Raw genomic sequence first — 12,878 nt, 5'->3', positions numbered from 1 at the left:
TCAGGGGAAGAATCAGAACTTCTAAACGAAGAAGTTCTGAGTTCCAGGTTCTGGACGTGGAAGTCCTGGGTGTTGAATGGTGAGATGCCGAAGTTACTGAGAGCCGTCCGTCAGTGGACGTCTGAGGTCAACAATAATTCTTCATACTATTTAGGTTCCCTGATTAAAAATCAGCCTCAGGGCGCCTGGGTGGCTCAGTTGGTTAAGCGACTGCCTTCAGCTCAGGTCATGATCCCAGAGTCCTGGGATCAAGTCCCACATCGGGCTCCCTGCTCCTTGGAGAGTCTGCTTCTCCCTCTGACTTTCTCCCCTCTCATGTTCTCTCTCACTGTCTCTCTCTCAAATAAATAAATAAAATCTTTAAAAAAAAAAATCAGCCTCATCCATAAAGGGATTTGAGTGAGGTCTGTTCCTCCTGTTGGTCTCTTCTGTGCCAACCCTCAAATCGAATCAACAAGGTGTCATTATAGACACCAAAGCCTCCTTTTGAATCTTTTAGTTTAGAGATGAAAAATAAATTACGTTCTGGGTAGCAACGCTAATCAGTAGGGCTGCTTGTCTGGGGTGCTGGGTTGCAAGGATTTTCAAAACCAAATCTGGGCTCAAATGAAGAATGCTGTGATCCACTAGCGATGTCTGCCTTGGTTGGACACAGGAGAGAGAAGTGGGGGTATGTCAGCCACAGAGCTATCATCCTGGATCTAACTTTCAATTAAATTATTAGTCTCATCTCTTCTTGTTTCAGAAAAAAAAAAAAAGTTGGGTGACTTACTGTACCTACCAACTCAGACGCAAACCATATCTCAAAATGAATGTCCCTTATTGAACACTGTCAGCTCATAAAGAATTAATTCATCCCATCAACAAACCTTTACTTGGGGACCATGACAGCAGACGTGTATAGTGTAGACTATGATAGATCTTACGTCCTAGTGAGGGAGGCAGAGATGTAAACAAGTCATTGGAACACCTTGACCCAGCTCTTCCTTTGTCGCTCACATCTGATCCATTATCCAGTCCCGTGGCTCCAAATAAATCCTGAATCCATCCACTTCCCTCCAGTTCACTGCTATTTGTCTGCCAGGCCATTGTCAACTCTTACAACCCTTCAGCTGGGCTCTACGTAGTGGATGGAATGTTTTCTGAAACATCAGATCATAGGGGCGCCTGGGTGGCTCAGTGGGTTGAAGCCTCTGCCTTCAGCTCAGGTCAGGATCTCAGGGTCCTGGGATCGAGCCCCGCGTCGGGTTCTCTGCTCAGCAGGGACCCTGCTTCCTCCTCTCTCTCTGCCTGCCTCTCTGCCTACTTGTGATCTCTGTCTGTCAAATAAATATATAAAATCTTTTAAAAATAAATAATAAATAAATAAATAAATAATCAGATCATAATCTTCTCTTGTTCAGGGCCGTTCAGTGGGTTCTCATTACATTTAGGCCAAGACTCAAATGCTCACCATGGCCTATGTATGAAGCCCGAGGCCCATCTCTCCAAGGTCATTCACTGCTTCTCTCACCCTCTCTCACTCAGCTCCAGCCCCTCTGGATTTTTCTCTGCTTCTCCAACACTTCCAGCTTGTTCCAGCCTTGGCACACATCCCCTCACTGTCGTCTGGAATCCACCCGTGGTCTTCTACCTCTCTTCCTCCTGTATCTTTATGGGAATGGTTCTTTCTCTCTCTCTCATCGTACAGATGTCAGCCCAAGACCCCCTTTACAGAACGGCCTCCTCTGCTCACTCTCGCTCAAGTAGAAGCTTTCTCTCCATCGCCATGCTATGCCCAACATCTTGTTGTTGTTGTTGTTGTTTTAAGATTTTGTATATTTATTTGATAGAGATCACAAGTAGACAGAGAGGCAGGCAGAGAGAGAGGAGGAAGCAGGCTCCCCGCTGAGCAGAGAACCCAATGCGGGACTCCATCCCAGGACCCTGAGATCATGACCTGAGCCGAAGGCAGAGGCTTAACCCACTGAACAACCTAGGCGCCCCAACACCTTGTTTTATATTCTCATAATATATAGCCAACACACCCCCCAAATCCTGTTTAAGCACTTGATAACTTGTTTGCTGTCTTTGCCCCATTTTAAGGCACATCATTGCCCCTTATTCACCGAGGACAGGAATTTTGACCGTTGCGTTCACTGCCATGACTCCAGTGTATGCGGTGATGTCTGGTTACATCTGGAAGTACCTGATATTCAATATTTGTTGAAGAAAATGAGCTCAGAAAACTAAGGAGGAACCAAGAAGTGCCTGACCTCATACGAAAAAAAAAAAAAAAGTTTATTCCTTTGCCAAAATTCCACCTTTGTTCTTTTTTTTTTTTTTAAGATTTTATTTATTTATTTGACAGACAGAGATCACAAGTAGGCAGAGGGGCAGGCAGAGAGAGAGGGGGAAGCAGGCTCCCCGCTGAGCAGAAAGCCCGATGTGGGGCTTGATCCCAGGACCCCGGGATCATGACCTGAGCTGAAGGCAGAGGCTTAACCTACTGAGCCACCCAGGCACCCCCACCTTTGTTATTTCTAACTGCCTTGCTTCAGCTGTCTGCCAAGTGCAGCTAGAAAACAGCATCTCAAGCCTCAAAAACACTTTTGAAATCTGTGCCCTGCTGGGGTCTGCAGGGGCTCATGGGGAGGGGAGTGATTTATCACCATTTATTTGCTATTGCCTGTATACCCAACTAAACTTCACCATGGGCAACTCATGGCTTCAGGTCAACGTGTTAGTTGCAGAGTTATTTATTTTACTTAAAACTCAATAAAAAGCGCCAGCAGCTTTGGAAGAAGATATGCCATTGGCTGCGCGAGTCACCCAAGAACGGGGCATGTGCAGGCCGGTGCTCCAGGTTGTCGACTTCCACTAGGATGCAGCATGTAAGCGCTTAGCGTGTTGCCTCGTGCCACAGACGTCTGGCGGAGCGGGTGAGCAGGAAAGCAGTTAGACTTTTATTCTTTTTAGCGTCATGTTAAACTGGCCATGAAACTGGGGATGGTGCAGCTGAATTATAAGAGGGCTGAAGTATTAAATAAAATCTAAGAGGTAGTCAAGGTGTTTGGTTCATGGTGAGCTGACGTCTAATAGGAGGCGAAGCTGGTCTGAAACACAGTAAGTGGAAAAGACAACATCTCCTTTGCTAATAATTCGCCTCATTTAGTCCTGGGAGATGGGCATGCTGGGTTTGTGTCTCTCGGAGAGATGATTTCCCCAGCAAAGCAGGGTGTTTCCCACTGAAGGGGGCACGCTGTTGCCTTAAATGTCAGTGGGATCCGGGAGTGTGGCCAGATGGAACGTTTTATTGTCGTTTCTCGTTTTCTTGCTCGTGGCTTTTCTGCCTGGCCTCTTCCCCATTCTCTTTCATGTCCTGCAGGTGGACAGGCTAAGCCTGTCCAATGAGGACATTCAATCCTAGAGAGTCTCAGAGCCGTGGTAAATGTGTCTGGCCGGAGTGACAGGCTCAGCTTGCCAGTTCAAGTGTGGCAGGAAAGCCACTGTCTTCATCACCTTTTGACGAAACCCCTATATGCTGCTGGATTAATAGAAAATTCAACCCGGGTCATTTTCGGGGGACATGTCCCCAGGGATGTGCGGGAGAATGCTTAAGGGATCCTCTCTCTGGGTGAGGGGGGACAAATAAACCCTGATTTGTGGCGTTTGTGGATTTCTGTGCCATCAGTATTTCCCCGGGGGCTGATTCTGAGCCTCCAATGTGATGTCCGTAAACACGGAGCTGGGAAGTCATTTACAGGATTTCTTGTTACGCGGCGCGCCCACCGGTGCCGTAGCCAGAAATAACGTCAGGAGTACACGTAGCAGTGAAATGTACAGAACCATCAGGAAGTGATGGGTTTGGGGGTCTTCGTGACCTTTGTTTTAATATGATGTATTTAATTGTAAGTTTATATAATTTTTAACCATAGCTGTGTTTAATAACGGGTTTGCAAATTTCCTGAACACTTAGCGCCCTGTTTGGGTTACAAGCTGGCTCGACACGGCTTGTGGTCCTTCTTGGTCTGGATCAAGTCTCAGTAGCTGGAACTTACATAGATCAAGCCATCTGGTGGTACCTTTAGTGATCAACTGTCTGTCTACAGGATACAGATGATTGTAGAAACTGTCATTTCTCAGACGCTAGAGATACTGGTAGGCACTTGCAGCTGGTGGTTTGGGTTAGAATCATCTACATTAAAGCTGATCATAATTAGCTGGTAAGAACCAACCCGGTCATAATGGTTGTATGGCCAGGGTCTGATGTGATTCATTGACACCCATGACGTACGGTGGTTCTGTATTTCGAACCTTGCTTCTGATCCAAATTCTGTGCTGCATTGCCCGATTCCTTCTGGAGCCTGAATATCCTCCAGTCATGACCGTGGGTCAGAGTCCAGATCCCTGCTGAGGCGCTTATCCTCTGTATGTGATTCTTTTTCTTTGCTGCCTGTCACAGATGCTCTCCCCATTCAGGAGACTCTTGACTTCCTGACGCTACCTCTCACCATTCCCTTGGGGCCCCAAGTTTCCCAAGGCCTCAGTCTCAAAAGCCCTCTAGCCTGGGTTCAAACACCGTAGAGGCCAATATGTCCACCACTAACAGACGAGTCCTTGTGGATCTCAGCCCTCAATTCTGAGGCCCAAGTTCATTCATATGCTGTCCTTGAGCTCAACTCCCTGTGAGGTCTGAGACTGGGGTCCATCAGCTCTTGAGCTGGTGACATTCTCTGCAGGATTATCTCAACATCGACTGTTCAGTGAGTCTGCTTGGGCTGTCATCATAGAATGTCACGGACTGAGGGACGTTAAAAACAGACATTTATTTTTTCTGTTTTGGAGCCTGGAAACTCAAGATCAAGGTGTCGGTAGGATTGGTTTCTCCTGAGGGCTTCTTCCTTGGGTTGTGGACACTACTTTCCTGATATCCCTTCCTCTTCTAATAAGGACACCAGTCCTGACGAATGAGGAGCCCATCTCTGTGACCCCACTTAACCTAATTACCTCTTTAGTGATCTTGTCTCCAAATACAGTCATTGGGGGTTAGGGCTGCAACATATGAATTGGGGTGGGGGGGGCAACACAATTCATTCTGAAACAACCACGGAGTGCTTGGAATTTGTGGGGTTCAAACGGACATGGCCCTACACATAAATTCATCACTTCTCTCTTTGCATCATTTTGTCACTTTTCTTCTTGTATGAAAAATGGAATATAGTAGTTCATTAATATTTTTTATATCGACAGCATGAGAAATGAGAACGCTTTGGCTATCTTGGGGCAAATAGAATACGGTATTAGAAGGACTATCGCCTGTTTCTTTTTGCTTTTTTAAAAACAGTGTGGCTGCTCAAAAATTTGAAATCCCATGCACAACTCGCATTACTTTTCTGCTGTGCAGAGAGTGGCGATACCTGCCTTTGTCCCTTCGTGCCGTTCCTCCTGCCCACCGTCCATGCCCACACTGCCAGCCTCCTGCCGGGCTCAGCCATCCAGTCCCGTCGGCTGTGCTGCACGCTGGGGAAAGTGTGGAGACGCAGGCGGGCAGTGGAGACCGACGTTTTCAGAGGAGGGAGATGAAACAAGGAAATGTGTCACCCTGACTGTCTGTGGTCTGGCTCAGAATGGGAGACAAGTAAGAGAGACGGGCCGTCCACTATGCCTGTATGACCCCCTCTTCACACATCCTTGTGAGAGTCTCTGTCCCTTACTCTGTCTCCAAGTGCTTTGCCAACAGTCCCATGTATGTCCCCACCTTGGAACATTCTAGGTCCCAGAACAGAGTTAAGGGGCGAGAGAGAGAAAGAGCTCAGCTCACCACCCAGAGATGATGAAGATATGGTCCTGGACCTCGGCTGGTCCACACTGTCAGTACAGGAAGGGGCTGGGCAGTGCCGTGGCGGAGGGCGGGTGATGGAAAGGGACGGCTCTGGTTTAAGGCTACGCAAGGGGGCGCTTTATATACATTATTTCATCCGGACCTTCTGGCGATCACATATTCTATTAATTTTACAGGCGAGAACACAGACACTCGGGAAGGTTGTCTGACTCTGGGCTACCATGCTGTGGCCTAAAGTAGAAAGGAGAGATTTTTCTGGAGCACTGGGAGCTCTCCCGAGTTGGATTCAGGTCCAGGAAGGAAAGCAGAAGGAAATTCTAGGCAGGGACTGACATGAGCAGGGGTGCAGCCATCAGCCCAGTGTAGGCACTCCCCAAAAATTCCAGCCAAGGGCTACTCTCCTGCAAGTCTTCTTCTGAACATTTAGGCTTGGGGCTCGGCAAAAACTTGGAAGGACCCCCCCACCTGCTTATCCATCTGTTATTCCCTGATGGCCTCACTCACCGGCTTCGTGCAAGGTCTTTTTTGAGGTTTATTATTTCCTTGTCCATATACTTGATGCTCCTCATTGGCTTGTCTGGCACCTGATGGGAAGGCAAGTGAAAGATAAAAGTGTTAGTATAACCCTTACAAACAGAGCCGGGCTTCGGGAAGCCCGTGCGTTCATCTGAGATCTCTGACCAGGTTGAAGGGGTGCTGGGTGGCACAGTGACCTTCTCTACACCAAGAGGGACCACGTACACAGTGGAACTAGCAAGGGCTTTGGAGACAGACCCGAGCTCTGGCCCTGGTTCTGTCTTGTGGCTGGCTGTGTGATCTCAGACAAATTACTCGACCTCTCTGGGCCTCAGTTTCTTCCACAGAATGGAGGAGTAATTTTTACGTTGTTGTGACAAGTAAATTCATTACCACATTCCTGACTCATAGCAAGCATCTGATACATGGAGGCTCTCATTAGCATCATACTCAAAATAAAGCGAAGAACTAAATGTTAGTAGTCGTTGTTGGTCACAACACATGCGCGCCTTGATACCCATCACCCGGTTACCACATCCCCCCAGCCCCCTCCCTTCTGTAACTCTCAGTTTGTTTCCCGGAGTCCAGAGTCTTTCATGGTTTGTCTCCCCGCTCTGATTTCTGCCCACCCAATTTTCCCTCCTTTCCCCTGTGGTCCTCTGCTCTACTCCTTATATGCTGTGATGAGCACTGGGTGTTATATGCAACTAATGAATCGTTGAACATTACATCAGAAACTTACGATGTACTCACTGCATGCTGGCTAAATGAACATAGTAAAAAAATAAAAACGTTTAACAATCATGTAAAAAAAATAATCGTTGTTGGTGGCATAGGCAGCCGATTTGGAAAGCGGAATCTTGTCAATGTAGATATGCCCAGGCACTTTTTTCCCCTCGCCATCCCCAAGCAGGGCTTAAGGAGTAAATTATCCAGGTGGTGGTTCGTGGTTTTTCCCTCCCTCTCCACTATTCATTTGCCTTGCCTTGCCTCGCCATGAGGGAGACCTCACAAGACTTAAATTCATTACTCAGAGGTTGATACCAGGTCAATGTAAAGAAGAGAGTTAAATTAACTGTATTCTAATATAAAAGCCACTTTTCTCAGCCCCGGCTCTGCGAAACAATAATAAGACCATTATCTGGATTACCCTGTCTTGAAATGAATTCCAGCAGTACTAATTTTTTTTTAATCAAAGGAAATCTCAAGAAATTATGGGGAAATGGGCTCTTTCAGAGGAAGCTGGTGGGAGAATGCATTGCAGTGACTTTTGTGAAGGGCGATTCGTCCGTGCATACTAAATGCTGCGATGGCGTGCTTGCCTCCGGATCTAACGATCCTTCTGCTGCCGGGCATCCTATGGGAATATCCCTGCGTGGACACGGAGATCCATCAACAGAATTGTTCACCGGGAGGCTGCTTGTGAGAGCAAACTCTTGGAAGCCACCCATATGTCTTCCCAACAGAAGACAGGCTAAATAATTATGGTGCATGTAAACAGTGGAATAGTATGCAGCAATTAAGTGGGGTGACAATACAGTGATGGGAATGTATTTACTGTCATACGGAGATGTCTGCGTTCTTCGAGCGGGAAGTCATGTTGCAATGTATCACAAAATTCTGCTTTTTTTTTTTTAAATGATCTGTGTGCATGTGCACATCTCCAAAGATGCGGAAAGCCATTACCCCCACACACACACCAATGAAGGGAGTCTCTCTGAGGGTGGGATTATGGCGAATCTTATTTTACTTTTCCTAAGCTTATGTGAAATTCCTAGTGCTCTGCAATGAGCATTGCTTGGCTATGTGATAAACAAAGAGAAAAGATTACAAAAAACCTTTCAGTGACCAAGTGAAGTTTGGCAAAGGCCGACTGGTAGGGCTGTGTGGAGAGTGTTTTCCCAACAGCAGAGTGAGGACTGGCAGTGTGCTCACCCGACGGAAATCACAGTGTGGCACCTGACGCCTCTGGGGAGGCTCTCATCACCCAGCAGCTCTCATCACCCGCTTTCTCTGGAAATGAAACTGGGCGGTGATGTTTGCTGCTCTGGGGATTTTACATGGAACGTGGAAGGGGAGGCGCGCAGCTGCGTGGGAGGCGGCTGGCGTGTGTGGCAGTGTGGCGCGGTGGAGAGTGGGCATCTGGAGCTGGGGCGAAGGGACTGTTTCTGGCCTGCCTGATCCCCAGCTGCTTTTCTCCTGGGTCACCCAGCACACGTCCTGTGCCAGGCGGATAGATGAAGAATGGAGAGTCTCGGGGCACCTGGGTGACTCAGTAGGTTAAGGATCTGACTCCTGATTTTGGTTCAGATCATGATCTAGGGTGTGAGATCGAGCCCCTGTCAGGCTCTGCACTCAGTACAAAATCTGCTTGAGATTCTCTCTCTCCCTCTCTTTCTCTCTGCTCCTCTGCCCGTTCACTTGTGCATGTTCTCTCTCTCCAAATATATAAATAAATAAAATCTTAAAAAAAGGGGGGGGGGGTGGAGAGTCTCTGGCAATCCCCCAAAATACTAGTCATGCCTCTCTTCTCTTCCACTCTAAGGTACCAAAAAAGCATCCAGGATAGCCTCAAATAAGCTCAACTAGATACGAAACAGTGGGATCATGTATCAACTTTATCTCCGTGGGTATTCTTAACCATGAATTACAGGTAATATATCTTAATACTCCCGGGTGTTTCAACCCCTTGGCTGAAAATTAACGACACACCTGTCAGTTTGGACCTTGAGGGATGGGTGAAGTGGGGGCGGCGACAGACCCCCAAGGAAGCAGGTAAGGATCTTCAGGAGTACTTTCTAGAACTTCTACATGATGGACATTTGCTTTCCTCACACTCCAGGATCTCTTCAGCCTCCGCCTTGATACTAGTTCCCTCATTAGACCATTTGCTACTCTCCCCTGGGGGCACTTGCACCATGGTGGATAGTCATGGGACCAACAGCTGGGTTGTTCGGAGTGACTGCAGTCAAACAGTGCAGCCCATCTCCCATCACAGTGACTGGTTTAGGAATGGTCTTTATGATGTTGTTTGGGCAAATGAGATGCAAGCAAGCATTTGCCAGGGGTTTCTAGAAAGCATGATTCCTAGATCTTTTGAGGAACCACAGGCAGAGAAGTCTTCTTTCCTCATTGACTATAATTGGAGAAGCAGATATCCCTGGGAGTTGCTGGCAGCCATTTTGTGCCCATGAGGGTTGCCAGCCTCCAGCTGAAGATGTGGGGGAAGGCAGAGAAGAGAGTCAAAGAAAAACTTGTCCCGTGGTGCCTTGTTGAACTAATCAAGCATCTCTAGACTTTTCATGAACTTCTCTCTTATTATTTAAGCCAGCTTGAACTGGATTTTCTGTTACCTACAACCATAAGATTTCTATCTGAAATATGTCCTTCCTTGGGTGTGCCAAGGCAGTCAATAGATCAAGAATTATTTTAACTTGTCCTCTTTTCCCTTCCCTTTCCTTCCTCTCTTGGGTGACCAATATCAAGTGACATCCATCTTGGTGCATTTTGCAGTGAAAACAATGAGATTGGTCATGTTGAAATCAAACATTTGAAGTCAAGGTTACCTTTTCCTGATCCTTCTCTTTTTCTGAGCACCTCATTAACTATTCCTTGCAGGACCAAAGTAACTTTCTTAAAGCATATTGTGAATTAAAAATACTTACAAAGATAAAACCAAACACACTCAAATTTCCCTGCCAGATAATTTGAAAATACGCAGTTGAGATGCTGCTTGAAGTCACAGTTACGTACACATCACTCTCTTAAATGTCTCAAGTTTCACCCCCCCACACCCGGGAAGCAAATATGATACTGTCCAAATATGACCCCAAATCTTGCCTCTATTGAGAGTTGCCTCTAAAAGAGAATTTGTATGGACTGGTGTTGGTGCTGAACAACTCATAGCAGCAAAGTCAAGTTGTCCCCTTGATCTGACATAAAACTTGAGCAGGACAAGATCCGTGCCTCAATCCCTGCGATTATGTCAGCATTTCAGTGGAGTCTCAGGAAACCATTTTCACTGGGACCATTTGTTTAAGCACAATTATAATAAGCCAGTTGTAATAATTGCTATGGAATGAGGGAGTCCTGGTTGTCAGGACATTTACCAATACTACCTGATATTAACACAATTAAAAGTACACAACACATCCAAAAATCACTATCTTTACAGCTTTCCAGAGGACAATTTAGCCTTGTGTGTATGTGACCTTCAAAGCGTATATGCTCATATCCCCAGCAATTCTACTTTTATCCCAGGAAAGTTTGCAGAAAGGATTAAAAGATTTACCCATGAGGATGCCTATCACAGCAGTATGAATAACAGTGGAAAACATCTAAATGTCCAGCAATGAGCATTGAGGGGATAAATCACTGTCTATCCAGATGATGGCAAATGATGCGTTTGAATTTGGTGCTGCTGTTTAACTTGCTATTGACGTATATTTGTTGCTATGGAAAGGAATATAATTTCAAGTGAAGATGAATGTTACTAAAATATAAAGAACTTAGATCGTAGAGAGTTTTGAGATTCATATTCATAGAAATCTATAGATATTTCTAAAAGCGTATGTGCACGAATACAAATTATGTTTTGAATTAATGATATATGGCAAGGTGCATATGCAATGGCATAATAAGCTGGAAGTAAATATAACAGATTGCTAATGGGGATATTATCTCAGGGTGTTTGAATTATGGGTAAGCAGTAATTTTTAATTTGGGTCATCTTTTTCACTTTCGTAGAAATAATTTACCTGGGATGCCTGGGTGGCTCAGTAGGGTAAGCCTCTGCCTTTGGCTCAGGTCATGATCTCAGGGTCCTGGGATCGAGCCCCACATTGGGCTCTCTACTTAGCGGGGAGCCTGCTTCCCCCTCTCTCTCTCTGTCTGCCTCTCTATCTACTTGTGATCTCTCTCTCTCTGTCAAATAAATGATAAAATCTTTTTTAAAAATTGACCTGTATTAATTATCTAAGAAAATAACAGCGTTTTGGGGTCTGTAGAGCAATTCTGATTGATTCTATCAGTATAAGCTAACTGGAAGTTTTCAGTGCTGTTTTATTTATTTTTTAAGATTTTTATGTATTTGAGAAAGAGTGAGAGAAAGAGAGAGAGAGAGGGCACACACAAGTGGAGGGAGGGCCAGAGGGAGAGGGAAAAGCACGCTCCCCACTGAGCAGAAGCCTGGGATCCCAGGAGCCTGGGATCATGACCTGAGCTGTAGGCAGGCACTCTACGGACTGAGCCAAACGGGAGCCCCTCAGTGCTGTTTTCAATTGAGTCATCTGAGAGTCTGGGGTGATGTAAGCTAATTGTTTATTTTAGCACACTGTATCAGGCAGGGTCTAGGCAGGAAACAGAGCTCGTGGCAGAGCTCGTTCAATACAGGAATTTAATATAGGGCAGCAGTTACTAAGGTGTTGGAAGAGCTGAAAAGCTAAATAGGGGATGGCATGACACACTTGAGATTGGCCGAAGAAAGAAGCTTCTTCCACCTCCAGGGATGGAGGGGCTGAGGGGAGAAATAACTTTCAAGAGTCCTGGCAGAAGGTGGGCTCATGGAGGAGATGTAGTTTCAGTTGGGGCTGCTGCCAGAAGCTGACTAAAGGGAAGGGGAGAAATACTCTGGCTTCTTCCTTCCTCTGACTTGCCCATTTCCTCTTCACACCTCCTATTGGCTAAATCTACCTGGAAGCTCCCTGGGGAGGGCACCTGGGAAATGTAGTTTGCAAGGATTAGCCCCCTATGGGGAGCAGGACATGAAAATGGAAATGAGGGCCAAAATCAAATGGCTGTGGTTGTAGTTTATGCTCTGGGTGCTGACCAGTGATTTTTGGACTATAAAGCTGGTTCTCCTATTAATAAGGATGCCTTTGCAGATGGTAATGTTGGATATTCCTTATTTTTGGACCCTAAGTTTGAGGTTCTTAGAATCTTCCATGGCTTAAGTACATATCCAGATTTGGGAATCATTCTCTCTCTCTCAAAATCATTATCAAAACCCAGGTTTCTAAAGTACCCAGAACCCACCTACTTCTTCCAGTTTCTTTCCCTGGGAAGAACTGTGCATGTCATAACTCTTATTTGGATTTCTTGTTTTTTTTAACAGCACGGTACTGTAAAAATATGTTCTCTTTGAATGATTTTCTTAATAACAATTTCTTTTCTCTAGTTCAATTCATTGTAAGAATACAATATACAAATACATCTAAATGCAAAATATGTGTTCATCAACTGTTTACCTTGTCATTAAGGCTTCTCTTCAGTAGTGGGTTATTAGTAGTTAAGTTGGGGGGGGTTAAAAATTATGTGCAGATTTTTGACTGTGTGTGTGGGAGGGATTCGGTGCTCCTAATTCCCATGTTGTTCAAGGGTCAACTGAATCATATATTCCAGAATCTTCATAGACCGCTTCCTCTTGCTCCAAAATTTATATGTCCTATGTCCCATAGGATAAACAAGCTGATGCTAACTATTGCCTCCCTGCTGACACTGAGTAATGTGTCTCCCTACCCATGTAATCTACTCTCAGATC

The 12,878-nt window shown here is 45.8% G+C and overlaps 1 protein-coding gene across 1 annotated transcript in view; it reads right to left on the bottom strand.

Moving 5' to 3' along the window:
- The window catches only part of CCDC60 (coiled-coil domain containing 60), a 157,099-nt gene that overhangs the window by 81,833 nt on the left and 62,388 nt on the right, over positions 1-12,878 (bottom strand). The window contains exon 2 of the mRNA XM_059409948.1: positions 6,329-6,408. Coding sequence (XP_059265931.1) covers positions 6,329-6,408 — 80 coding nt within the window. The remainder of the gene's footprint in view (positions 1-6,328; positions 6,409-12,878) is intronic.

Source organism: Mustela nigripes, chromosome 8 (genome assembly GCF_022355385.1).
Source record: "Mustela nigripes isolate SB6536 chromosome 8, MUSNIG.SB6536, whole genome shotgun sequence".
NCBI classification, from domain to species: Eukaryota; Metazoa; Chordata; class Mammalia; order Carnivora; family Mustelidae; genus Mustela; species Mustela nigripes.
This window is presented reverse-complemented; position numbering and strand designations above follow the sequence as displayed.